The sequence below is a fragment of the Augochlora pura genome, chromosome 3 (assembly GCF_028453695.1).
Source record: "Augochlora pura isolate Apur16 chromosome 3, APUR_v2.2.1, whole genome shotgun sequence".
NCBI classification, from domain to species: domain Eukaryota; kingdom Metazoa; phylum Arthropoda; class Insecta; order Hymenoptera; family Halictidae; genus Augochlora; species Augochlora pura.
This window is the reverse complement of record NC_135774.1, coordinates 1,592,668-1,617,130: the sequence shown is the minus strand read 5'-3', so window position 1 is coordinate 1,617,130 and position 24,463 is coordinate 1,592,668. Positions and strand designations below refer to the sequence as shown.

The following is a 24,463-nucleotide window of genomic DNA, read 5'->3' as shown; positions in this document are numbered from 1 at the left end:
ATTAGAATGGTGCTCATGGGAATGGATTTCAATGGCTTGTCAAAGGGTAAGTCACCTCTGCAAGGGCTTCAGAATCTGCTCCGAGCCGTCCGTGGGTCTCCTGGGGCTGACCACCGGCAGCTGAGCGCGGAACTCCGGTCGAAGGTGTCTCAGCACCGGCAAGTTCTTCAGCGACTCCTCGGTGTTCGCGTTGTCCGTCGAGAGATCGTTGTTGTTGCTCGACTTGCCGAAGCTGGTGTCGCTGACGCTGAGCCTGCTGGTGCTGCGCTTGAAGAAGAAGCCCTGCGCGAGCGCCCCGGGCCCGTACAACCGCTCCACTCGCTGCTGGATGAACGACTTCTCGCTGCTGGACGAAGTGTTCAGCACCTGGTTGTCCACGTCCACCGTGGAGCCGTTCAGTATACTAGAGTCGGCGAACGAGGTGTTCGACACTGCAATCGAGATCAGGGCGATGATTTAAACGGTGTATCGATACGTGTTTTGTACAAACAGCGCGGATATTGCGGGCTACTTACGGTTGCCAGTAGGTGGCTTTGGAGATGAGAAGTGCGAGGCAAACGACTTGTTCTGCTGGCTGCAGGACATTATCTGCGAGACACCCGGACTGCGTTTCGCGGGGGTGGCCGATCGGATCGGGCTGAGGTCCCCGAAAGTCGAGTGCAGCACGCCCTTGTCGACCTCCGAGTAGCCCTGACAGATAGTTATGGAGCTCCTGGACTCTCTGTACGCCTCCACCTTGCACTCCTCCTTCAGACCGTTCGAGAAACCGTTCTGCCTGTCCATCGCTAGGGGGGAGATCGATTGGCTCTTGGGAGGATAAGGGTGGCCTGGCACCGTGAGATTCTCGTTCGATCTGAAACGTTTCGCACCTCCGTTATTTCTGTCGTCGTGCACGCTCGGCGAAAGGTTTTTGATAATAATAATAATAATAATAATGATGATTTCGTTACCTGAAACCCGCCGGGCTGGTATCCCTCGTGATCAGCCTGGTCCCAGGACTGCTGTCCCTCGATCGAAACCCGTCCCGCAGCTTGCTGTCGTACCGATTGATCCCCGAGTAGCCGCTGATGCTGCAGGCCAGGCCCAAGTAGCTCGGTTTCTTCACTGTCAGCTGTTCCGGCTCGGGGCTGCTGCGATGACCATTGCTGACGTTCAACTTCTCATTGGGCGTCAGATGGGACTTCTGTAGCGTCTCGCTGCTGCCGTTCGCTAGGTTGTCGGCCGACGGGACCGTGTCGCCGTTGCAGGAGAGGTTCAAACTGTGCAGCGTCTTCTTCGACACGGAGTCTATGGTGTTCTCTGCGCAGGAAAACGTGTTCGATTGGTCGTGGGCACCGGGATCGCGCGGTCCGCCTAAAAAGCTCGGCAGCTCCGATTCTTGGCAAACCGTCGTGCGCTCGAATCCGCGGAGAATGCTCGATAACGCGCGACCGGGTACTGCGGTGTTCGTCGTCGCGGCGTCCGCGCACCGCGCGCTCCACCTCGACCGATGAACTCGTGAACCAGCCGTCGGCGCACTCCTCCGGCCCGGTGACCCGGATTCCCGAACCGAAACGTGGTCCCCACCAACGAAGGAGACGGCTCCGAAGGATCGAGAGATCGGCAGAGGCCCGCCGCGAGAGAAATCGAAAGCGTTCTCCGCGCGAGAGAAAAGTCGAGACGCCGCGAGGGTCGATACGTGCCCGTTCGAAACGCGACACAGGAATAACCCTGGAACGGCGAGAGAGGCTGGTCCGATGTCGCGCCGAGCCGAGACCGCGATAGAGACAGACGAGTCTCCTCGTCTTCTTGGCACCGGCGATAGAAAAGAAGCCCCCGTTGCGCTGCCCTACCCTGCCCTGCACTTCGCTCTGCGGCCCGCTCGCGATCTAAATCCGATCGAGACACGCCGTGGAAAAAGGAACGATCCGCAGGACGGTGGCGGAATCCAAGGGGGAACCTTGGACGGTCCAAGATCGGCGACACGGCGAACAAGACCTCCGCCGGGTCAAGTGCAAGGTCATCTCCGGCGTCGACCACAGAAATATCAAATGATTGCTCTCGAAACACCGATTTCCCCGATGCTCCTTTTAGCTCACCCACCGCATCGGTCGCCACCTCCGACAAGCCTAAGCTCTAATCAGAACATGGTCTAACAGGGGACGTCACCATGAAGCGTGTCGCGCGCTTTCTGTACGATACGGGATCTCGATAAGATATGCAACTTCTCCGCCGACCAACGTTCTCGCCGATTATTATCGTCGAGTCATAAGTTCGCGCCGCAAAAGATATTAGCTCTACAATTCTAGACGACGAGATGTCTGCAATTTCGAGAAAGACAAGCGTTAAAAGAAAATAAGAAAAAGGAACGGAGCGAACTTACGACTCGACCTAATACAATTTGATTTCGCTCGCGTATGGTATCCGGGTCGAAGCGAAACGTTGGCGAGCGATTCCATATCGTACGAGAGCGCGTCGATGGTCCAAGCGATCCGCGCTAGACACCCTGCGAAACGGTGTTACAAAGCAGCTTCCCCAGCCAGGCTCGCGTCCTCGAGGTTGTCGTCTCTTCTCCGGTTGGCCCCGAGGCTCTCTGTAAAACGCTAGACATCGAGGGATAGCCAACCTGATCGGTCGGACGCGGACTGGTCGACGTCCAGGCTGCAGCTGCCGATGCTCTCCTGGCTAGTCATGTTAGGATGCAGGCTGGTCACGATGCCGACGGTGACTTTCGGATCCGGATCGAGGCGACGGTAATTTAGTGGTTGCACCGCGAGGGAGAGCGGCCTGGTGCGGCGATTCGACCTGATGCCGCCGGCGCCTGGGACCGACGGCGTCAGCGTCGCGGCGCAGGAGTCGCCGACGTCCTCCAAGCCCGCTACCTCGCCGCCACCGCGTGTTTGCCCGCTGGCTCGCCGACGATCCTCCTCTCCGCGGTCCTCGTGCACACTGTTGAGTTGCGTTTCTTTTGTTCCGCGTTTCCTCTTTTCACCCCCACCCCCCTCTCTCCCTCTCGTCCGTCCATCTCGTCTCTTTTCAACGAGAGGGACGGACTTGGCGCGGACCTCGCGCGATATCCATCATCCTCGTGGCACGCCGAGTATTCTCGTCGTTAGACCGCGGATCTTTCAACGGACGGAATCCTTTTCCAGCAGAGAGGGATCCTTTTCTCAGCCGTCAAGAACTCGGCCAAGACCCAACGAGTCTACCGACGATCGTTAAATAGAGATGCTCGATTTTGATTCTATTCTTTGAACTGTCGATTCTCTTTGCTCGACGAGATTGCTACGAAATAAAGCGGTCCAAAGACGAATTTGGCTTTCGCACCACGGATGAATCATCCGGGATACAGGTCCAAAATACAAAGTCTAAATTCGTCTTAACATCTTTAACCTATTTCGGAAAAGTCGTTCCAGAAGGTGTGAACATATTTTCTGACGCGACTGTAACCGAGCAAGAAATCTTAGCGCAGGGGCTAAAGAAAGATCGACTTTGGTTTCGATGTAGAGGAGGCGAGTCGAACATCTCTATCCGCCGAGGCTCTCGAGATCCAGCGAGCGAGGGAAGCACCGCGGCACGCGAGCCGCCGCGATCGTTCGCCTCGATGATCTAGACAAATGATCGCCGCGGCTCGCGAACCGTCGGAGCGCGTGCCACGGGAAAGCGGCGCGAATCGACGCCGCGGATTTTATTCCCTCTTACGATCGACCGACGGAAACGATGGCTCGATTTTCGCGCGGACATTAATTGGAAGCTGGCGCCGCGATCCCGGCGCGTTCTCCGCTTTCTCGTTGCTTTTTAATCGGCGGCGAAACGACCGCGGCTTTTGAAATCTATCGCCGGCGACGTCGTTAATTTACCGGAGAGAAAACGCGGCGGGGTGTCGACCGAAAGGATCGACGCTTCCCAAGAGAGAACACCGTAATCGCGACCGAGGAAACAACGCTCGCGTTTCGTCGCGTCTCGCTGGAACAAAAGAGCGCGGATCGCGTTGCGGACTTTGCGAAGCGAGCAACCGTGGACCGATCCATCCACCGGGGATCTAATTTTACGATCGGACGGAGAGCGCGGATCAGACGGACGTAATAAATTCGCTGTCGGTTAGCGTATGTACACAGAGCGGCGCGAGCTTCCACGTTCCTCTGTTTCTCGAGAACCGAACATTGTTCGACGCGGGCTGCGACCAGCGCCGGAAATCGAACTGTATTCCCGACTCTCTCAAAGAGTCCGAAGAAAACAAGTTGCTTGTCCGTTTCGAATTGTCGCGGACGCCGGTCGCACGCCTCGAATTATTGTTCGCGAGCCGATCGTGGGAGAGACTCGCGCGAGGTTCGTGTCGGCTGCGCGGAATCACAAGGCAGCGTGTGCAAGCCGGTGCATCGGTCCAGTGCAACTCACTCTCTCTCTCTCTCTCTCTCCCTCTCTTTCCCCCTTTCAAGAATAATCGCATGCATATTAAGGGGGGCGTGAGAGGCGGTGCGTCGTGCGCAGAGAGGAATCGGTATTGACGCCGTGCGGATCGATCGATCGATCCTGTCCCGGCGCGAGAAGCGTTAATTGATCGCAAAATCACAGTCGGACAATTTACAATTTTCACAAACGATGCTGTTAGTAGAGGTCTCCGAGTACCGCGATTATCTTATTCATAATTTTACAATATATTTAATAAATAAATAATCAAATAAATAAAACTGTTCGGTTTCGAATTGTTCGAGCACTCGGAGGACCATGGTTTTGTTACAGTGATTATTCGACTTGCAGTCGCGCTATCCCTCTAGAAAAGCTTTCGATCGAAGCGGCAGAGGATTTCGGAATCTACGGTGTTGAGATCTACGGATGCCGCCGGATCTACGGTGACAGCTGCTTCGATCGAAGGCTCCGGAGGGTAGCGTCGTTCCGATTAGACTTGTTAGTTACACACTTGATATCGTACACGGCAAATCACACGTTGCGAACGCATTTTCTTTCCATTCCGTAGACTCGTAGCCGTGGCACGTCAAGGTTTCTACATGTGTTTGCTCGAGGTGCAAGGTGCAGCCTAGTGCAGATCCGCAGATTTCGCGGATGAAGAGGGGCGATGCGTGCAACCAAGCGGTGGTATGAGAAGAGAGTGCAAGGTGATCGGAGAGTATCATGCTCGATCGTGATCCTGATCCATGATCGCGATCGTGATCGCGACGTCGATCAGCGTGAACGCACACGCGTGGGAATGAATGACGCTGAGGTGGGGAGGGGGACCTCTGGAAAATGTCAAGCGAGCGTGTGCAACGACGCGCGGTCCCGCCGCGTCGTTGCGCGTGTCTTCGTGCGTGTCGAGCCTGTCCAGCGTCCAGTGTCCAATGTCCGCGAATCGCGCGGGGCGCGTTGTGGTCGGACACGCGTTACCGCCGCGTTCCCGAATGCCAATTGAACGTCGTTAACCGCTGCGAGACCATCCCGAGAAAGGCGATATCTCGCGGACCCAGCGAAAACGTCCGCGCGATGGAACGAGACGGGCCGTTCGCGTACGCGAGGATTTGCTCTCCGCGGCGGGGCGTAGAAGAAAAAAGGTTTCACGGTGCATTAATTTCTGGTCACGACAAGAGATCGGAACCGATCGCAACAACACGTGCACACAAACTGGAAAGTCCGCCGGTTACCTCCTACGCCAGTGTTTCCAAAGCAAGAACTTCGAGACGTTCTTTTTCGCCACCGGGTTCACCGTGTAGGTGCCGCTCTCGATCTTCAGTGGCATCCTCTCTATCTCTCTCTCTCTCTCTCTCGTCGCCGCTTTTCTAATAACACCGGGATGATACCGGCTTTCCCTACCGTTTCCAGTCGCTATCCCTCCTCGACCCCTGGATCGCCCATTTATCGGTCACCGCGCGGTTTCTCGCCGTAGGACGGACCAACACGCTTCTCGAGAGAACTTTCCAAAGCACCACTTCTTCGACCCTCGCGGGGATTCTTCGCGTAGAAGATCGAGCGCGAACCGCGGGGCACGTGTCGGCGCCGATCTATCCCGATCGCACAAAGGACTCTCCTCTCTCCTTCCTCTCACGGCGACCTTTGCCACCGGCAAGAACTCGCGAAGCCACGTTGCTAGGATGACTAGTTACAGAAGACTGGCATTCCCATCTCGTCTCTCTCTTTCTGTCTATCTCGACCACGCCGCGGCTGCTCTTTCTCTCTCTCTCTCTCTCCCTCTCCCTCTCTCTTTATCTCACCAGTGCTGCCGAGGGCAGCAGGATATTTTGGGAGCACTCAAAAAACCACACGAAAGCGCACGAGTCGCTCGCTTCCTCTCCTCCTCGGCCCGAGAGGGCGCACACCACTCGTTCCTCGAGCCAATGGGGAGTTTCTCGGAGGTTTGTGTATTTTTTCGGATCTGCATCTCGTCGAATTGCAGTCGGAAGACCGTCCCAGCCACCTTTCGACTTCGTCGAAACTCCGAGAAAATATATATATACGTTGTACGCGTCGTGAACGAAGCGGAAGCTTCGTGGACAAATCCAACCCCCGTGGATCCACGAAAAGCTGTCCTTTCACGGGGCCAAACAATGCTGCACGGACAATGAAACGTCCGACGGTGGCGAGCCGGCGAACAGCGGGCCCAGAGAAACAGGGAAAAGAGAGAAAAGGAGAAATAGAGAGAGAGAGAGAAAGAAAGAAAGAAGCGAGGGTCTCGCGCGTGTTGGCAATCGGTTGCATTAGCGGCGGAAGAGGGGCGGAAAAATATCGGGGCTGCCGGTCGGAACACGTGTCCGGCACGCGCGCGCGTCTCTTCCGCGGCGGCCGGGCTGTCGAAAGAGAGGCTTGTATTTTCGATTTCACGTTCGTAAGAGCGGCAAAGTAGCGCCGGAGGAGACCAAAGGGTTAACAACCGCGGCGCGTGCTGTTTTCAGGCGGCGCTTCACGCCGCGGCCCCGGCTTTTATGAGCCGCGTAATAGCGCCGAGCTGAAGCTGCACCCGCGACTCAGAGGACCCTTTCAGACGCCGCTGCGAGCGCGCACTTTGGAAAAATCTGCGAGGCCGCCGGACGCGACAAAGCGTCTCGAAGATAATGGGCAAGGAGAACGCGCTTCAGCCGGCCGACCACACCCGTCGCGACGCGGGTGCGCGAGAGGGCTCGGACTACTTAAATATTTGCTCGTGGAAGTCCCAGTTCCGGAGACGCAGGCGGTTGACAGGCAGTCGTTAACGCCAGCCCGACATTCCCCAATCCGGCACCGTAAACTGGGGATCCTCTTCCGCGGGGAACCCTTCCTCCTCATCCGTGACACGGTGTAGACCTTGTCGGTTTCAATTACCGAGCCCGTAAATCACTGCCAGCCGTTTCCTCGCGCACGGAAATAGAGCGGGAATGAAGCAACGACAGGGGGTGAGCGATGGAAAGGAGATGGAAAGGCGATGGAAAGTCGACCGTCAGCGGCTGTACAGGATTGTTCGTGATCGACTGGAGATGGAGTCAAGTACGTTGCAAGCTCAATCGTGTCCCATAAAACAGTCTTGGCAATGTCAATAATTGCAAAATAACGAACCGCGAAACCGGTGTAGCGTTTGGTCTATTGTCAAGTATAATCATCATTCCCTTTAGATACCACTTAAATCCCATGAAACGAAGCTGGGATATTAAGATTGACTCGAAGGGTTCGCATATTGAACTCGATCGCTTCGAGAGATCGACACTGGCGCACGACTCGATCGTCGCCGAGTAAACTCGTAAAAATTCTTCGCGACGTCGTCTCGCCCGAAACGAGTGCATCCCGGTCACCGAAAAACTCCCCGAACGACATAAATAAAGCCAGCGTGGCGCACGCATGACTAGCGTGGAACAAGAGCCGCCGTCTGGGAATGCAGAAAGCGCGCGGCTATGAATTCGAATGCAATATGGCGCGGTCGCGCGCCGAGAAGAGAAGAGAAGAGCCCCCTCCGGTTCTAAGGGCGCACAACAGCTGGACGGACGCGGGAAATTGCACGGGGCAATGTTCAAAGTGCTCTTTTGAGCGCAGCAGCCCGGCTGCAGCCTGTTCCCGGATGACAGCCAGGCTATAATCATCCTCGGCCGGGCTCGTCACGATGGAAATTCGCGAGCGGACGATGGAAAAGTTCGCGGAGAACGGTGGAGCTCTTCCGAGCTCTTCGAGCTTCTCGAGAGTCTGGTAAATCGGCGGAGGTTGCAGAGCGTTGCCGCGCGGAGATCCGGCTCGCTCGATGCCGCGGCGTCGTTTCATTCAGAAATCGCGGTGAATAACGGAGTACTACGCGACCGAGAGAAATACAGTGGCCATTGTGTCGGTCGTACCGGCCGTTTCAAGGAAATGCGCGGAGCGACGGTGCGCAACGCGCTCGGCTTTATCGCAGACTAAAATGGCTCTGTTCTCTTGGAAACGATAAGCTATCGGTCTGCCCCGTGATCGTTCCGCGAAGTCAGCGACTCGAGACAAAGCCGAAACTCGTGTCGCATTTAATTAGGGACGGGGTTCTTGGTACGATATATCGAGGTGTCGCGGTATCGCGGACGTGTCCCCCTGTAAATGGGAAAGTCTGTAGGCGAATTGCCGTGCGGATCGCGTGCCCGTCGAAGGAGAGATACCAACTTATCAGGCATGCCGAGCCGTCTTCCGAGTTCCTTGCTCTCCGGCGTCGGGCTCTCTATCGTTTTCCCTCCTACTCTCATCCTTCTTTCATTCAACAAGGTGGACACACTCGACCGCGAGAACCCGTTCCCGATCGCGACGACTATTTTCCCTGCCGCGAGCCAGGCGGACTTTGAAATCGAAGCAACCGCTGCGCAACCTGGCACGGCCGACGTCGTGAAACGAGCGAGGAGATTCTCACCGAATCTAAGAAGTCGCAGGTGTGCCAGCCGGACGGTGCTGTTAATCGTCGAGAGAGTCGCGGCCGTCGCGCGCTTCCTGCCGGAAGCATATTCTCTCCTCGGTCGTGCGCAACGCGCGCCGATCGATCCTCCGCAATTGAATCCGAATACGCAACAAATCACCGCGACGGATCGCTTAATTCCCAAGCGCGCGGCGCGATGTATCCGACGCGTCTTTTCAATCTCCATTAACCCCCTCGGCTTCCGGATACACCGAGTCATTGTTACCCGATTAAAGGAAATGGTCCGTCGTGCGAGACGTTAACCGGCGAGATTCTCCACGTCGTCGGCGAAGAGCGTCTACGTGACTCTCGGACGAGGACACCCGTGCCCTAGGTAACTCTACCCTAGCAGCGGTGGTCGAGAGAGGTCGCAAAGTATATTGAGTTACGAAATGAACGGTAAATCGAGGGGAGACGAGCCTAAAATAGAGAGCCACTGCCACCGCGACACGGTTTAAATACCGGCATTAAGACAATCTTCCGGTTGCACGTTCGCCGAGCCGGCCTGCGCGCGCGCTCGCCCCTCGCGGATCCACGGGCTCGTTCGAGCGTGATCCAGAATCCTGGTGCTTTCGTTCGAGATGAAATCGTAAAGGAAGACGTCGCCGTCGTCGCGGCAACGTTTCCGACAGCTTTAAATCTCTCGGTGAGACACGAATATGCCTTCCAGGCCGCGCGGGATTTCTCTCGAGGAACCGATTGAAAGAAAGCGGGCGCGACGGTGCTTTCGTCGAGACGCCGCGCGCGGTCCTTCTTTTTTGGAAATGATCGGAGGGCCGAGAGTGCCGCGGTAGCCGCCAGGGGTAAGTGACACCGGCTGAACTCTCTCGTTTCTATATATAAACGAAAATAAAGCAGCCTGACATTTGAACCATACGCTCTCAGGCCCGCGCGTCGCTCCGCGCCTCTCCCTCTCTCTCTCTGTGTCGCGACGGCGACGGCGACGACGACGACGACGAAAAGGGAAACGCTCGGCGTCCCGACGACCGGCCGGGAAAAATTGTGTCAGCTAAATTAGGAGAACCGACGGGGCCGGTCCCCGTAGACCGCTTTCAGAACCGCTTTTTTTCCCCCGGTTTTCGTCCGTGCCGGGATTAATCGATTCCCGGTCGACCCGGCCGAGAAAGTCCAAGCCCGTATACCGTTTTTCCGCCATCGAGCCGCGCTGCTCCGCGATCGCAACGGAACGAGAGGGAAAGTCTCGCGACGGCGTTCGCCTCGCGTCGATCCCCGGATTACAAAGAAGGGACGACGACTCGATGAATTTTCCAGAAGCCCCGACACGGGTCTCGAGCTCGCTGTGAACGCTCGGGAGCGTCCGGCAACGCCGCCTAAATGATTCTAATGAAGCAGCACACGCGCGGAAATCGCAAGCATTGTTTCGTGGCGCGTCGGGAATAACAATTCCGAGCGGACGCCTTGATAAGGGGCTTCCCCGGTCAGAAGGAGCCGACGACGACCAACGCCGACGGATCAATCTTGAGTGCCACCGGGACACTGTGGTGTTCCTCGTGAACGAGGAATTAAACGCTTCCGCTGCGGACGAGAGGCTTTCCAGGGCATAAAACGCGGAAACGGCGCGGCGCGGCGCGGAGCGGCGGCGCTGGGGTTCTCCTTGATTCCGGCGAATTCATTAGCGGACTTTCACCTCGGCCACCGGAGTTTCCGCTCGTTCGGCGTCCACCGACGGATACCTCTTCCTACGAGCTCCGCTGGCGCAGGAGACCGTGACAATGGCTTGACGCGGGAATTGAAAATTGCCTATAAATAGCGCTCAACAGGCTGCGGGGAACGCGTTATCTAAGCGGAGACCACGCGGACGCGCTCGTCCGCCGCGATAAAATACCCAGACCCTGCCAATTTCGTTATCTAGTTCCCTATTCGACGGTCTCGCGACTACGCCAATTTTTACCTATTTTTTGGCAATCGATCTTTCACATTTCAATTCGAAATCCAGCATTTTGAAAGAGTCGTCCATCCCTGCTGTAAACCTGAGAGGTTCTATTGGCAAATAAAAGTCAACGGCACATGGAAGAGTAGGGCAATTGCATTGTCCATGCAAGAACCTAAAACGAGGTCCCAGCGTCGCTTTACCCACGCAATAAAAACGCAAAAGATTCGCATTCGTATCTCCGGATTACGTTTATGCGATTTTTATCGGCGCTAAAACCCAGCTAGGATACGAGCCGCCCCCCGATTCGCGGAATCGACGAATAAATTCGCCGTCGGTGGACTTTGATTTCCAACGACGGCGCATAAATTCCAGCGGTGGGCGTAGGCGATGGGAAGAGATAAATCCGCGTTTATTCGGGCGAAAGGGTCGGCCGCTCGGAGACAGACACGCGTTTGGAAATCCGGCGCACGGAGCATGCGGGGCTCGCGCGAATTTATTTTCACTTTCTGCAACGACCGAGCCTACTTTCGGCGAAGCCTCGTCGAAGCAGAGGACAGCGAGAAACGTGGCGACGGGTTTTAATCGATGTCGCGTTTCGAATTAATCGGCGCGGCCGGACGGTTCTACGGTCAGACTCGTGGAATCGTTTTAATGGGCATACTCGAAAAATTAGAGCCAATTGGAGCCGGCTTCCAGCCTCTGATAGGAACGTGCATAAATTGAGCGTGGGCTTTGCGCTCGCGACCCAGAATCCAGACCGACGAGTCCACCGAAACACGCGACGAAAGAGGACGCGCGGTTACCGATGCTTCGACCACGTGGATCGAAGATGAGATAAACGCTGCGAAAGAGTCGCTCTGACCAAACGGAGGAACGGATTGGAATTCGCTGGAAGGTGCGCGCATTCCTCCGTCCACGACTTATGGAAAAATGAATGAGCGTTCGCTATGCGTCACCGTGAGTCATCGATGCGCGGGACTACGACGGTGACACGATCGCCGGTGCCATTTCCAAGTTGCGTGCGAGCAGATGCGTACATATTTACCTACGCGATACGTCGACGACGATCGCTCGTTATGAATGAAAGACTGCGAGGGAGAGTGCTTCAACATTGTTTCAATATTTACCGTCCGTATAGGCCGCCCGGCTAACCGGCGTCGCCTTGGCCAGCGAATGATGGATCATCTAGGCCGGGCTGCTTAAAATTCAGCGGGAACGCGAGGAGACGCGTCGGGGATCGACGGTCCTATCGGCGACGCGGCACACAGGTGGTTGCGCCGCGCGAGAGACGGCGGAACAAAAGCTGGCAGCGGGGCTGGGCGAACGCAATTACAAGCTCCGCGACCGGTCCAGAATAGAACAATCTCCGTTCATAAATTACGACCGACGTCGCCTGAATCGCCGCTCCCCGAGCGCACGCTTAACTAACATTCATTAGCTCGGTACTGATCCGTTGCGACGCGACGAACCCGATACTACTCCTCCTCGCACGAGGTGCGCGACTTAATAACGCCAGCTGCGACGCAGCTGCGGAAAAATCGCCGACGGAGGAGCGACGCGAAAATCGGTAATTGGCTCGATAATTTCAATCCATAAAATCTGAAGTCGTCGCGGTTGGACATAAGGGGTTAAAAATTGGATAAAAATTCATTTAAGAGAGTAATTAAAACGGGCGGTGGTTTCGTGACTGCTAAGCAATTATTGCTCGTCTGTTTTTCGACGGACAGAGAGGTCGGGGAATTTTTCGCTAGAGCTTTTATTCTCTGGATCGGTCGGGGGCCCCGAAAAGGGGGAGGAAAGGGGGGAACCGGATTTCCGAAAAAGGGAAAGCGACTCGGGACGCAGGTTGCGGCGCGTCGCGAGTCGCGACCGTATGCGCGCCCACGCGATCGCGATAAATTATACGAGGAGGCGGGAGCGAAGGGGTCACCATAAAAGAACCTGTTACGTTCCAGATATTAATCCGTCGAGCGGCCACGAAATCGCATGGTGTCATGCCCCGGGCGGGGGGGACGGCCCCCGTGCCCCTCGTTTCGCTCGACAATAACCCTCCGACGATCCTGTTACGGCGACGGGCCGCGTTGAATCGCGATTGATCCGCCTGTCGAGGGGTGTCCCGTAATCTCTGCGGGGTGTCGGAACTGCGGGCCGATCCACGAATCCTACGCGGGGTTATTTTCTATGGGGCTTTACGCGTTCGATGGGGCGCGCGTTGACTCTCGACGCATCCCACTCTCGAGAGGCTGTCCGACGGGAGCCAATCGAACGGAAGTGAAAAACACAGGAAGGATCCTCGATGCTCGTAAAATCAGCTGGCTCGCTCTTAATTGGCTCGCGAGGAAGCAGGTGGCAATGAGAGCGATCGCGGCAGTTAAAGCAGCTGATTCGACGACGACGGGAGTGTGTTCGCGAGAGCTCGAGTCGTTGCTCGTGCTCGGATACCGATCGCCGTACGAAATCGAGGGCTCTCGACGGAAAAGGGGGTTCTTTCTCTCTCCTCCCCTGTTCGGCCAATAACCCGGCAACAGATAGACGCGAACGGGGTTATCCGGCGATCTCGTTCGCTTAATCGGCTCGCCGTTATCCCGCGGTTGAGTGGCGCCGCCGGCAGCCGCGTCTCCTCCAGCGACGAATAAATATCGAACAAACGGAACGCGTTCACGCGATCGGCCCGTTTCTCGATCGTGAACCTACCGGGCCGAGAGCCCCGTTGCCACGGCTACGTCGATAATCCTCGATGTTCTTTTAATCGAATAGTTACGCCCGCGAAAGGAGAACAAGAGCCGCCTTCCGAACTGGCTGCCGTTAATGGAACCCTCCGGCTCGATTAAATTCCATTTAGATCCCTTTAATCCTGTTCCCGAACCCTCGAGACACGAAGCGATAACAGAGTTTCGTCCACGGTGTACGACCGGCGATCGATTCGCGATGCGGCCGGGAGGCACGCGCGCGGATCGAAAATGGCTCCTATACGCCACCGACTAGACCCCGACGTCCCCCCGTTTGTGTGTGTGTATCCGTTTCGTGCGATTGACGTCACCGGCCAACAGGTAAGCCGGCGAAGTTAGCGAGCTGAGAAATTCGAGACGGAAATCGTCGGTCCGTTTTCTGGGTTGGCTATAGCAAACGATCCGTGGCTCTCCTCGGTTCCCTTTATCGATCGCCCGGAGCCCAGAAACCGGTAGGTGTGACGTTTCTCACAAAACGAAACCCGGGCCTCGACAAAAGAAGAATAGGTGGTGCTCTCTGGCCGAGAGCTTGTTTCTATGCGGCGCTCGGGGAGGAGGCCGTTGCATTATACGTATTGGGTTGGAGAATAAGTTCGTAGCCTAGTCTTTTCAAATATTACATTTTCACCCAATAGTTTCCACTCTCGGTAAAGAGGACGTTGGAGAACAAAATATCCGAGATCTTTGACAAACGTGGTAAAAAGAGGAATGAGTCTCTCTCTCTCTCTTTCACTCGGAGATTGAGGTCGGGAGACTCGGAACGTGGAACGGGTCGCGGGATGATAAAACAAACGTTTCTCGCGGCCTCGCCGGAGGGGCGTCGTCGCAGTTTCCCAATGCATCTTCGCCGCGGGGACCGTGGGGACTTCCGGTTTCGCTCGCGAGAGTAATTGGCCGTTTCCTGAGGCGGTCTCGCGATGTCGCGTGCCATCGAGTGCGCTTCGCGGGACACCTTTGTCCCGTCGAGCACCGAACAATCTCCTCCCCGTGGGAATCGCGCGACTTTTAATTGCACCGTCGATTGTCCAGATATGGAGATATTCGCGTTGCCTCGAACGAGATAAGAAAGATCGAGATTCCCGAGAAACGGATTCCGCGCAATCACTGTAATGCTTCGAAAGGATCGGGGGACGGGGAGGTATAGCTGGAAGGAGAAGTCGAATGGAACTGCATCGTCACGGGAGCCTCGCAGCTGTTCGAATCGTTTGAACCGGTCGCGTCCGAGTCCGCTGCGATCGCGAAGGAATCGCGCGGAATTACGCAGCGAACGCGTCGCAGATGGAACGAGCAGATCGAGAATATGCCGCAGCTGCGAGAGCGTTTCGTTTGTCGCGCTCTTATCGGCGACGCGCTCGCATTAATTCAAGACGGTATCGAGCACCGCGAGCGATAAGGACGCTACCTCGAGGCGCGGTGCCGATGCACCGTGGAATTGAGAGTTGCGTGTCGTTTCGGTCGTTGATCGACATTAAGATACAATTCCACGGTTGCGTCACGGCGAGCGTGACTCTCGAATATTCGTTCGCGTATTTAAACGAGTTCGACTGGCACGGAAACGAAGAGACCGCCGCGTAGCGAATTTTAGCCGCGTGGTTCTCGAACGAAACCCGCTCCTCGACGTTGGAAAGTCCGCCCGGCGAGGAACGTCGCGTGTCGGGTTCGACACGGTTGAACGTCGCGCGGCGCGACAAGGGAAAATCGAATTCAAAGCAGCCGCGCGCGGTGACCTACTGCTCGAGTGACTCCATTACTCGGAAATATTCCGCGTGTTCGAGCATTTAACTCGGGCGAGTAAAACGAGCGCGGGGAACGAAAGTCGCCGAGCTCGGTCACACTCGCCGCAACGTTTGATTTTTCAATGTCTTTCGTCTCGTTCTCGAAACGGTCGAGAAATTGTGGGAAACGTTATCCGTTTCCTCGTGGGCGACTGCATTCGTTCGCCGATCGCGCGCGACGCTCTATCGAGCGAGGCGCGAGTGGAACGAGGACGAGCCCCGGGCTCGTCCGATCGTGGAATCGATTCCCGCTCGAATGTTAATCGGTCGGATCGGCTTGCATCACGGCGACAACAGAAAAAAAAAAAAAGAAAAAACAAGCCGACGGGGAGTTCGACGTTCTACTTTTTCCGGGGGAGATTTGCTTTCGCAGCGATTCCGAGCGAGTCGAAGCGAGTCCGCGCGCGACCGATAATCACGATGAAAAGTAGAGTGTGTTCCATAGGAAGTAAAAGCAAGGACGCGCGCGTCCTCGGCGATCGCCGAGACAATTGGGCCAAGATGGTCTCGGACCACCCAAGAAATTTCGTTTGACAATGCCGCCGACTCGCTTCGATCCCGTCATAGTCTACTAACTATGCCGTACGCGATTCCGGTGCAATTATACCGTAAACTTCGTCAAGCGAACGCTGCCGCGGAAAATCACGGACTGGTCAAGTGGGCTCGACGGTGTTTCGTTTCATTCATGCATTTTCACAATACGAAAACAATAGCATCGATTACATTGAAAGGAGGTGGCGAGTCGAATAACGATAAGAGCGTCGATCTCGAGGCTGCGATTACGGGCTAGCCATAACAGTCCAGAGAGAGAGAGAGAGAGAGAGAGAGAGACGCGGGGAGCCCAAAGATTTATCTAGTTAGAGAGCGCCTTAAATTATTTCGCAGCGAAATAAAGACATCTTTCAGGCAGAAGGTACCGGCACACGAATTCGTTCTGTATACCCATTTCCAACACTAATCGAGCGAGCCCGTTAAAAAACGAGTTCGCGCCGATAGCGAGCTGTCCTTGCGCGCAGCAAGGAAAGAAGAAAAACACGGTCGACGACGAAGTATTCGAGCGTGTCGCCGTTCCACGTCCTTACGAAATTAGTATTGTCGTTCCGGCGATCCGAGCGAACGCTCTCCGATCCTCCGTGCCCGTCCCGGATGCTCCGCGGCGCGTGCAAAATTTTCAACAAACCACCGGCGGAGTCCTTTCGAAAAAGTCGAAGCACGGCGATCGCGCGGGCGGGTCTCGAATCGCGTTCGATTAACACTTTATCGACCGGTAGCCTATAAATCGGCTTTTCCCTCCGATCGGTAGCCTGTGAATCGGTTGCCATAGTAACCCTTAATTTGTTATCTATTATTGAAATAAATCTGTTAAATTGTACTACAAGCTTCAATATTATTATATAAATTTTTAAATATTAAATACCTTTCGCGATTAATAAGATAAATAAAATCGAAATAGAAACGAAAATCTTTTACGACCGGATGACCGGTCGCTAAATTGTTAAGCGCGATTAAACCAGATTAAACGGCATTACGAAATCGTTCCGGCCCGCGCGACACACGGCGTTTCTTGCTCCCGCGGCTGGAACGGGTCCGGCGAATCGAATTAATCCCGGACCGATCGGGGTAAAAACGATCTCGTAAGGTCGATAACTGGAACGTGTTAACGCCGTATACGACCGCGCGGAGCTATGTAACAGGTTTCCGCGCGAGAATAATTGTACCGGTCACGCGATATTATAATTTATCCCGCCGGTTTTGTATTCGGTGATCCAGTTTGTGGGAAGATCCTGTGCGCGGGCAACGTTCAGCGACACGGATAAGAGGATAGATCGCTTCTTTCCGCGTCGAAGAAACGCGTAACGGTTCGAGCCACGGTTTCTACCAGGTGTCTCTCGGCTGCGAGTCGAGGAACGTCTCGCTGCCTGCCTCGAACGGATCGCGTCTTCCCCGTCGGACCAAAACAAACGTGTGGTCTAAAACGCTGGCATAACATTTCACGTGGCCACACGGATCTTTAATGGTTTCCGAGGAGACCCCCGATTCCGATAGGGGGGGTCGCCGGGCCTTCCCGAGCGAGGATAAAAGGGCCCCTTCCGAGAAGGCCGGCCGGGGTGCTGAGTGCACCGGGGCAACGGTGTAAAAGAATCCGTTTGCACGGCAACATTAATGGACAGATTGCCGGGCAGGCTCCGAGAGCTTTGGTACAGTACATTTTAATGCCACGACCGACGCGCGGCTTATTGTTAGTGGTTCGAGTGGCGTAATCGTTAAACGAGCCACTTGGCATCTCTCGTCGATGGTATTCCGTCGTCGAAGAAGAAAAAAAGGGGGAATGACCTACCTCGCTGTCGCCCAAGGCGAATCGGACCTTCGCGGAACCATGGACGCTCATGGCTAGCCCCTTTAAATCGATGGAACGTTAATGGGATCGTTCTCGCGAATCGACACCTGCCGCACCGTTCAATGCCCGGCAGAATTCTAAATTCGAAAGAAATTAAGAGGGCGAGCTCGATTAAGGCTCGCGCAACGTCACGAAATCCCCACTTTTGCTTGGAAAGTTCTCTTCCAGCTGGAAGCGGGCACGGCTTCCAGACCTACTGGAGCTTAATATCGCGTGAATTTTTAATGGGGCACGATTCAAGGTGACTCGCATGTTTCCCGTTCGAGGAAAATTTCCCAGCGGTGCACGCGACGCTCGTCACGTAGGCACGCGAGCTTTCGTTACGTTTCGAAGCTCCTCCGAAGCTCGAAATGACGCGATCTCGTCCACGTTTTTTTTTTCATATCTGGATAGTCCGCGATCGTTACTGAACACGGAAACGCGACAGTCGGCGAGGAAAAACACGCCGCGACGTGGGAGAGACGTTGCTCCCTTTGGCAATCGATAGCCGCTTATGGTCGGAAACGAGTATCGACGATGCCGCCCGTAAAACGTACGGAATTTTACTTTCAAATGTGCCATTATTGATATCTTGCGTTCGGAACGCATGGAAATGCGCCGATAAAGCACGGACAAATGACAAGCACGACCTTCTACGACCTCTGTTATATTCGATAAATACCAACCGCTAATGTAGCAGCCCACAATTCGTACACAAAACAATTTTAGCAAGCTACGACGAGAACGAAGGACTAAAAAGGATTACTGGGAGCACCATCCACCAATTCTGAACGACATCTACCCTGGAACGTTTGGAAACGTATACTCTACATATCCTGTAGTATTAAGACACGAGTATCGACAAACACGAAACGGGCTCTGCGTGGTGCAAGCTGTGTCGTGCATCCGCAGAAACGTTTCGACAAAAAACGGTACAGAGGATGCTAATGTATGTGATGGGTGGACTGCGGTGTGTTCGTATGCGTGAGAGTACGTGAGCGGCGAAGCGGCCCTAAAGTATCGATCGACAATATAAACAAATGAATGAAGTGATCGCGAGAGAGAATAAAAAGGACGAGCGTTAAGCAGTCAGCATCCAGCCTCGAATCGTTAAACATCGTTTCTACTGTCACTAGTCTAAATATATCGATTCCTTTATTTATTACAGTGAGTGATTCTTTAAACAAGATATCCGTTCGGAAGACTCGCGATAAGGGAATCCCACATGTATTCCAGCAGACTCACCTGCGTTCTCCAGGGACGTTCGCGCGAGAGGCAGAAAGAGAGAGAGAGAAAGAGATTTGAAAATTCGAAAGCTCCTTCACGCCATAATCGTCGGCAGTAGGCCAGCAAGAGTCCGGTTCAAGGCCGACAACGGCTCGACGAGGAATCCCGAGGAACGGGACAAAACGACGTCGAAGGAATCCTCGAGGATCGACGGGAAAAACGAAGGATTTCGTCGATCGACACTGTATGTACTCGGGACACAATCGGCACGCACTTAACGGTCTCCCCTCTCGGGGCACAACGTGCTCCCGACACAAACAAAAGGTGACTGACGGGCTACCTGCGGTGTCCTGACCGCCTGTGTTCACTTCGACGAATTTGAGCGCGGGACCCCACCCTTGTGCCGCGATAATAAGGACGACAATAAAGTCTATCTAATTACGAGCGTGTACACATTGTAGCCGTGGTCCACATTTTCTAACGGGCCCGAAAGAATCGACTAGCGTAGACTGCAGATTATCTTTGTTTATAGTTACGTCACCCCCACTCCACGGTCTTTCTATCGATCACACGACAAAGAACAATATTTTTAAGGGGTACAGATGACGTTCCAGAGACTATTTTCTTATGAACTAACACCCAAGGAAACAGTGGAATGCGAGCGGTTAAGGTGAAACAAGAACATTTGAATATACATATGAATACCTGGGTGTGAGACGAGCAGGCAACGTGCGATTTTTATGGGCCGGAAATCGGGCGATTTATCACAGTTTTTCCCCTACGCGTAACGATTTGTCAGACTTTATACAAAAATGAAGTCGCACGGTTGATCGAACGCCATGGTCATGCCTTTTAGTGTGTAACTTCTTGAGAAAGCTGAGCGAAGGCGTTTTTAGCACGATTGATCGTAATTTACGTTCCGTTAAATTTTAGGCAAGAAACGGGTGCCGAGATTCTCTCGCGATCTATTTTACACGCGATTGTCTAAAGGACCTTCTCGCAGCGACCGGGCTACCCCCTGAAACGACCTCTAGGGACTTTTCTTCTCACTTCCCGTTGTCCTCGATCAAGGATGCAATCTTCGGCGAGAAACAAGGCTGAGGACTATTTACATCGGCCGATCTATTTACAAGAGAACGAGAGACAGAGCCTGACACGATTCTGACGCATAGAAAATAGCGTGAACAGGTGAAAGCAAAAGTCAGCGGTGTACGAACACATTTTCCAGCCGTCGCGTCCGGAATCCTGGCGAATTTTCGACGGGATTTGTCGTGCGAATGATCGATGCATGCACGGTGAAAACCGCGAGCGATTAAAGCCGCCTGCAGGAACCGTTGGGTTCCGACGTAACAACTCGTCGCGCGATAAATCGGAAGGCGCGCGCGCGCGCTCGCCCGCGGCCCCGTTAAGGGAAAAGGTGGCGAACACTGACAGGTAGCCGGAATCCGAAAAGGAACCCGTGAAATAAAGGATCCGGGGAGGAACTTGTGACACGCCGTTGCCGTGTGTACGTGTGGGTTGTCGGGCAGCAGCGTGTTTGGTTTCGGTTACTCACGTATGCGCGGCTGTTGTTGCCCGGTTCCAGGATCCGCGATCGGTTCTTCACTCCAGGATTTCACGGGGATCGGGCATTCGACGCGACGATCTCACACTCACGGCAATTTTAACGTTCAGGGTGTGCCCCGAATTTCCATGCAACCAACGGCACCCGTCAAACGTGAACTACTGCTGCCGCCATCTTGACACGAGCTATTCGAACGCCGCGCCGCGGTCGATCGCCGAATCAAGAGCGCCGCCAACCGCGGGACTATTCAAACGCGTCAAAACTACCAACCTCGACGCACCCACCCATTCTTACGTAATTTCAATGTTTATACCATTTAGCTGTGTTTTATCGAATATATATATACAACTTTGTACATTCCTAGATCGTTAAATAGTTATTTCTACCAATTTTTATTGTACAGAAATGCTTTTTAGTTTGTTCTTTACAATGTTTTCGTTTCGAATTGAAATAGGGTAAAATTTTATAACTAGATCGTGGATTTCTATGCTAAATCCACGTTTTGCAACTGGTAATCACAGGATTTAAGTAAAAATTACAGCGCATCTAGAATGTTACGAAACGCATCGAATACGACAGAATGCTTCGTCACATTTTTTTCTATTAAAGGTTTTATCGGAGAACGTAAAAATTCCATCGACATGCGAGTAAATGCTCTTATGAAAACTTTAGTTTTAGCAAAATCTGTCCGATGAAAAATGCAGAAATTTTATCGATGAAAACAAATGATGTTCGTCGAACGATGGTGTCTGTTTTTCCGTCGTCCTGTCTCTTTGCACGATTTGTCGCAAAATTAATCAAGTTTTTTAGAAGTTGTAGTAGTAAAAATATCTGATTTGAAATTTTAGTGCCGCAAGTATATATTTCGGATAATTGTTTCGATCGGAAGTAAAGTTGGCCGACCATTGGATCAAGCGGAAAGATACTTTCGTAAGACGGGAAAACGTGTTGCGTAATTCCGTGCGGTTGATAGCGATAGCAACGCGGCGGACGGGGTTCGCGAATAATTCGCGACGTCCCTGGGTTCGATCGAATCGACGTTTTCGCCAGCGGTAGTAGCTGTCCCTGGGCAGAATGCAACTGCGAGGTGACACGGAGCCACGGACCTAGTTCGCTAAATTTGGACGCACGTGCAATTCCTCTGGTACGTAGTTGTCGTGCGAGTGACACTTCTTGTTCGCTAGTAGGCTCCGTTTATTTTGCCGGTGTGAGAACGTTCGCGAAATCCGTGATGATCGTATTAATTGAATTTTTCGACCGACTGCTTTCAGAACACGTGCGGCTCGGACCGACCACGTGGGCCGCGTGTACAGAGATAGAGGAACGGAGCGCTGCCTGATTGTTTCCGGGAACCAGTGATATCTCTGTTTATGGGACGACACGATGCGAAAAGAACAAGACCCGCTTTCCTACTGAATGGAAAAGTACGCAGAGAAGGCATTGCCAATCACTGAGCGCACGTGTAAATTGCTCCGTAAAGGGGTAACCTTACAAGATGATATTTTGAGCAACACCAGTCTTTTCAAGATAATTCTCTCTCTCGTATGTTGTTTTTCTTTTTATTTCGTGAATACGGTTTTTAATGTACAGATGATGTTTGCATAAAACACGTTGCAACGACGCATATCTATATATTTAGATAGAAGGAAAATGTGATCTAGTTTTTAGCAACTCTGTCAATTTATAGAAGCTACTTTTAATAAGTCGAATTAAACGGGGACATGTACTATTAATGTACTCGAAGTAGCTAGATCGCGAAAAGACTGATAGCATAAGGAAACATAAGCTGCAATACTCAACTGTCGAAGCGAAGAACACGAAAAGTTATGGCACAGGAAGAGCCGGAAATAAAGAAGCTTAAACATTCCATTATATCGAAACATGTCTATGAATCCGAGTTTCAGAAGCTCTTTTGCGAACACTGGCACAATTTCAATGAGTTTAAGAAAGATAATTTGGAAGTGATATCTAAACCCTTTAGGATATGCAAAATCTCTAATTTTCTCTCCAACGAGGATTTCATGGAGGATATAAAAAACGAGTTGCTAGATGTAAAGAGCAGAAGAAACATTATAGACCTGTACCAGTTTGAGCAGACCAGCGATCTGGCCAATGTGGATACCAAAAATATAAAGTTATTGTACGAAACCTTTCAGACAGATTTGGCATCATGGTTGGAACACAACACCAAGATACAGCTCAACAAGAGAATATCAATGTCCAGCTCGTGTTATTCCGATACAGACTACTTGTTGTGCCACGATGACAACATGGGTGACAGAAGAATTGCTTTTATATTGTACCTTTCCAAGGACTGGACCATACAGGATGGAGGAACTTTGGATTTGTTCGACACCGATGAAAATAAATTGCCCAGAAATGTTGTAAGATCTCTTGTACCAGAATATAATTCCCTTGTATTCTTTGAAGTTGTAGATGTCTCTTACCATCAAGTAGCCGAAGTAACTTCTCCGGACAAGTCACGATGGAGCATCAATGGCTGGTTTCATGGTAGTTTGAAAGAGACTGCCCTGGGCTTTGCTAGGCCTCAGAGAGTAGAAATCGAACCAAATTACATAGAACCGGTGGACGACGATGTGGACCTTGGCGATTGGATAGCAACCTGTTATTTATTTCCTGGTATTGTCCAGGAGATACAACAGGACATGGAGCAAGAGTCCTACACGTTTTTGTCCAACTTCTTCAAAGAAGACGTCTACGAGAAGTTATCGGCGGACTTAAAGTCGGACGCGGTGGTGTGGCAGAGGGTTGGACCAGCTGACACCCGAAACTACGAGATTGCGAAAGAGGAGACATTACCGGAGCTTTTACATCAGTTCTACAATTTGTTCAAGTCGGTTTCCATGTTTCAATTGCTGAAAGACTACACGGAGCTGGACCTGATATCGGAGAGGGAAACTATGAAGCCGAAAATGACGATCGAGCTGCAGAGATGGTCCAGGGGATGCTACACGCTGATATGCGACAAGTCTGGATCCCCCACCGAGTCGGCTATTTCGAGTAACGAGAAAAAATCGAGCAACGGTAGCGTGAACCAGAGCTACGAACGGCAAGAAGAGTCTCCGTTGGACACCCCGAGAACCAGCAAAAGCAACAAGGACAGCCAAGATAGCAGAACCGAAGAGTCGGATCGCACCAGTCCGGTGAGCAATAGAGAAGACGAGGAGATCAACGATGAGGACTTGCTTAAGGTAATCCCGAAGGGGAAGTCCCCTCGATCGAAGAAGAAGAACGCCTCGCTGCAGTCTGCTCTGTCGAAATTAGAGAATCTTGCGCCGCAGAAATTAGCTGGATTAGTAGACTCCGACGACTCGGACGTGTCCGATATCGGAGACTACTTGTCGGACGATATGGACTGTTCTCTCGATTGCTCCGATCCGGAAGACGACATAGAGGATACGCCGGTAGAAGCAGCTCTGGACGTGATACTTCAATTCCACACGGGTCAACTGCCCGAAACGGAAACAATAGATTACGTGAACCCAAGAGAACAAGACGGAGCGCTGATCCACGTACCTGTAAAGAACAACCATATGTGTTTGGTGTACAAAAGCCAGGGCATCAGTCGCGTCCAGAAATACGTGAACCATTACTTCCCAGATTACTTCTACAATCTGATTTGTACATATTACGAATAATTCGGTCGGCTAGTTGGGAATTTTACAATGAATCGTGGTGAACGAGCTGCGTTACGCTCGGCAATTGTATCATAGTATTCGTATTAATAAAAATTGTCAGTATTTATCGCCGGTCATTCTCGTCGTTGGTATTTTTCTAGCTCTACTTATTCTTCCAATCGGAATTAGAGATGGGATCAGAGCGTTTATCGGAACGCCTAGAGTTCGAAGGCCGACCCCGTGTACGAGAAGTGCACTCCGATGTGTTCCAAATTTGATCCCATTTCTAATTAGGACTGTCCTAGGGGAAACGATCAAGGATACTCGTGCTACTTAAGAAAACCACAGTGCACAAAACATTCTCAGTCGTTTATTGGGTGTCGTACATGGCTATCCCTTAGGAGTACGTTAGCTGGG

The 24,463-nt window shown here is 52.9% G+C and overlaps 2 protein-coding genes across 2 annotated transcripts in view; one reads left to right on the top strand and one right to left on the bottom strand.

Annotated features, from left to right (window-relative positions):
* LOC144467588 (uncharacterized) overlaps nt 1-24,463 on the bottom strand; it is a 32,604-nt gene that overhangs the window by 6,281 nt on the left and 1,860 nt on the right. Inside the window, exons 6-9 of the mRNA XM_078176453.1 lie at nt 2,606-2,928; nt 951-1,299; nt 516-853; nt 56-431 (exon numbers count right to left, since the gene is read on the bottom strand). Of these exons, the coding sequence (XP_078032579.1) occupies nt 56-431; nt 516-853; nt 951-1,299; nt 2,606-2,928 (1,386 nt within the window). The remainder of the gene's footprint in view (nt 1-55; nt 432-515; nt 854-950; nt 1,300-2,605; nt 2,929-24,463) is intronic.
* Nucleotides 21,254-24,183, top strand: Sud1 (Prolyl 3-hydroxylase sud1). Its single transcript, XM_078176460.1, has 2 exons — nt 21,254-21,552; nt 21,680-24,183. Exon 2 carries the CDS (start codon nt 22,235-22,237, stop codon nt 24,065-24,067), a length of 1,833 nt encoding a protein of 610 aa, XP_078032586.1. The 5' UTR covers nt 21,254-21,552; nt 21,680-22,234; the 3' UTR covers nt 24,068-24,183.

Coding starts and splice junctions, on each gene's coding strand:
- Sud1 (XM_078176460.1), top strand. CDS start 22,235: ATGGCACAGGAAGAGCCGGAAATAAAGAAGCTTAAACATTCCATTATA.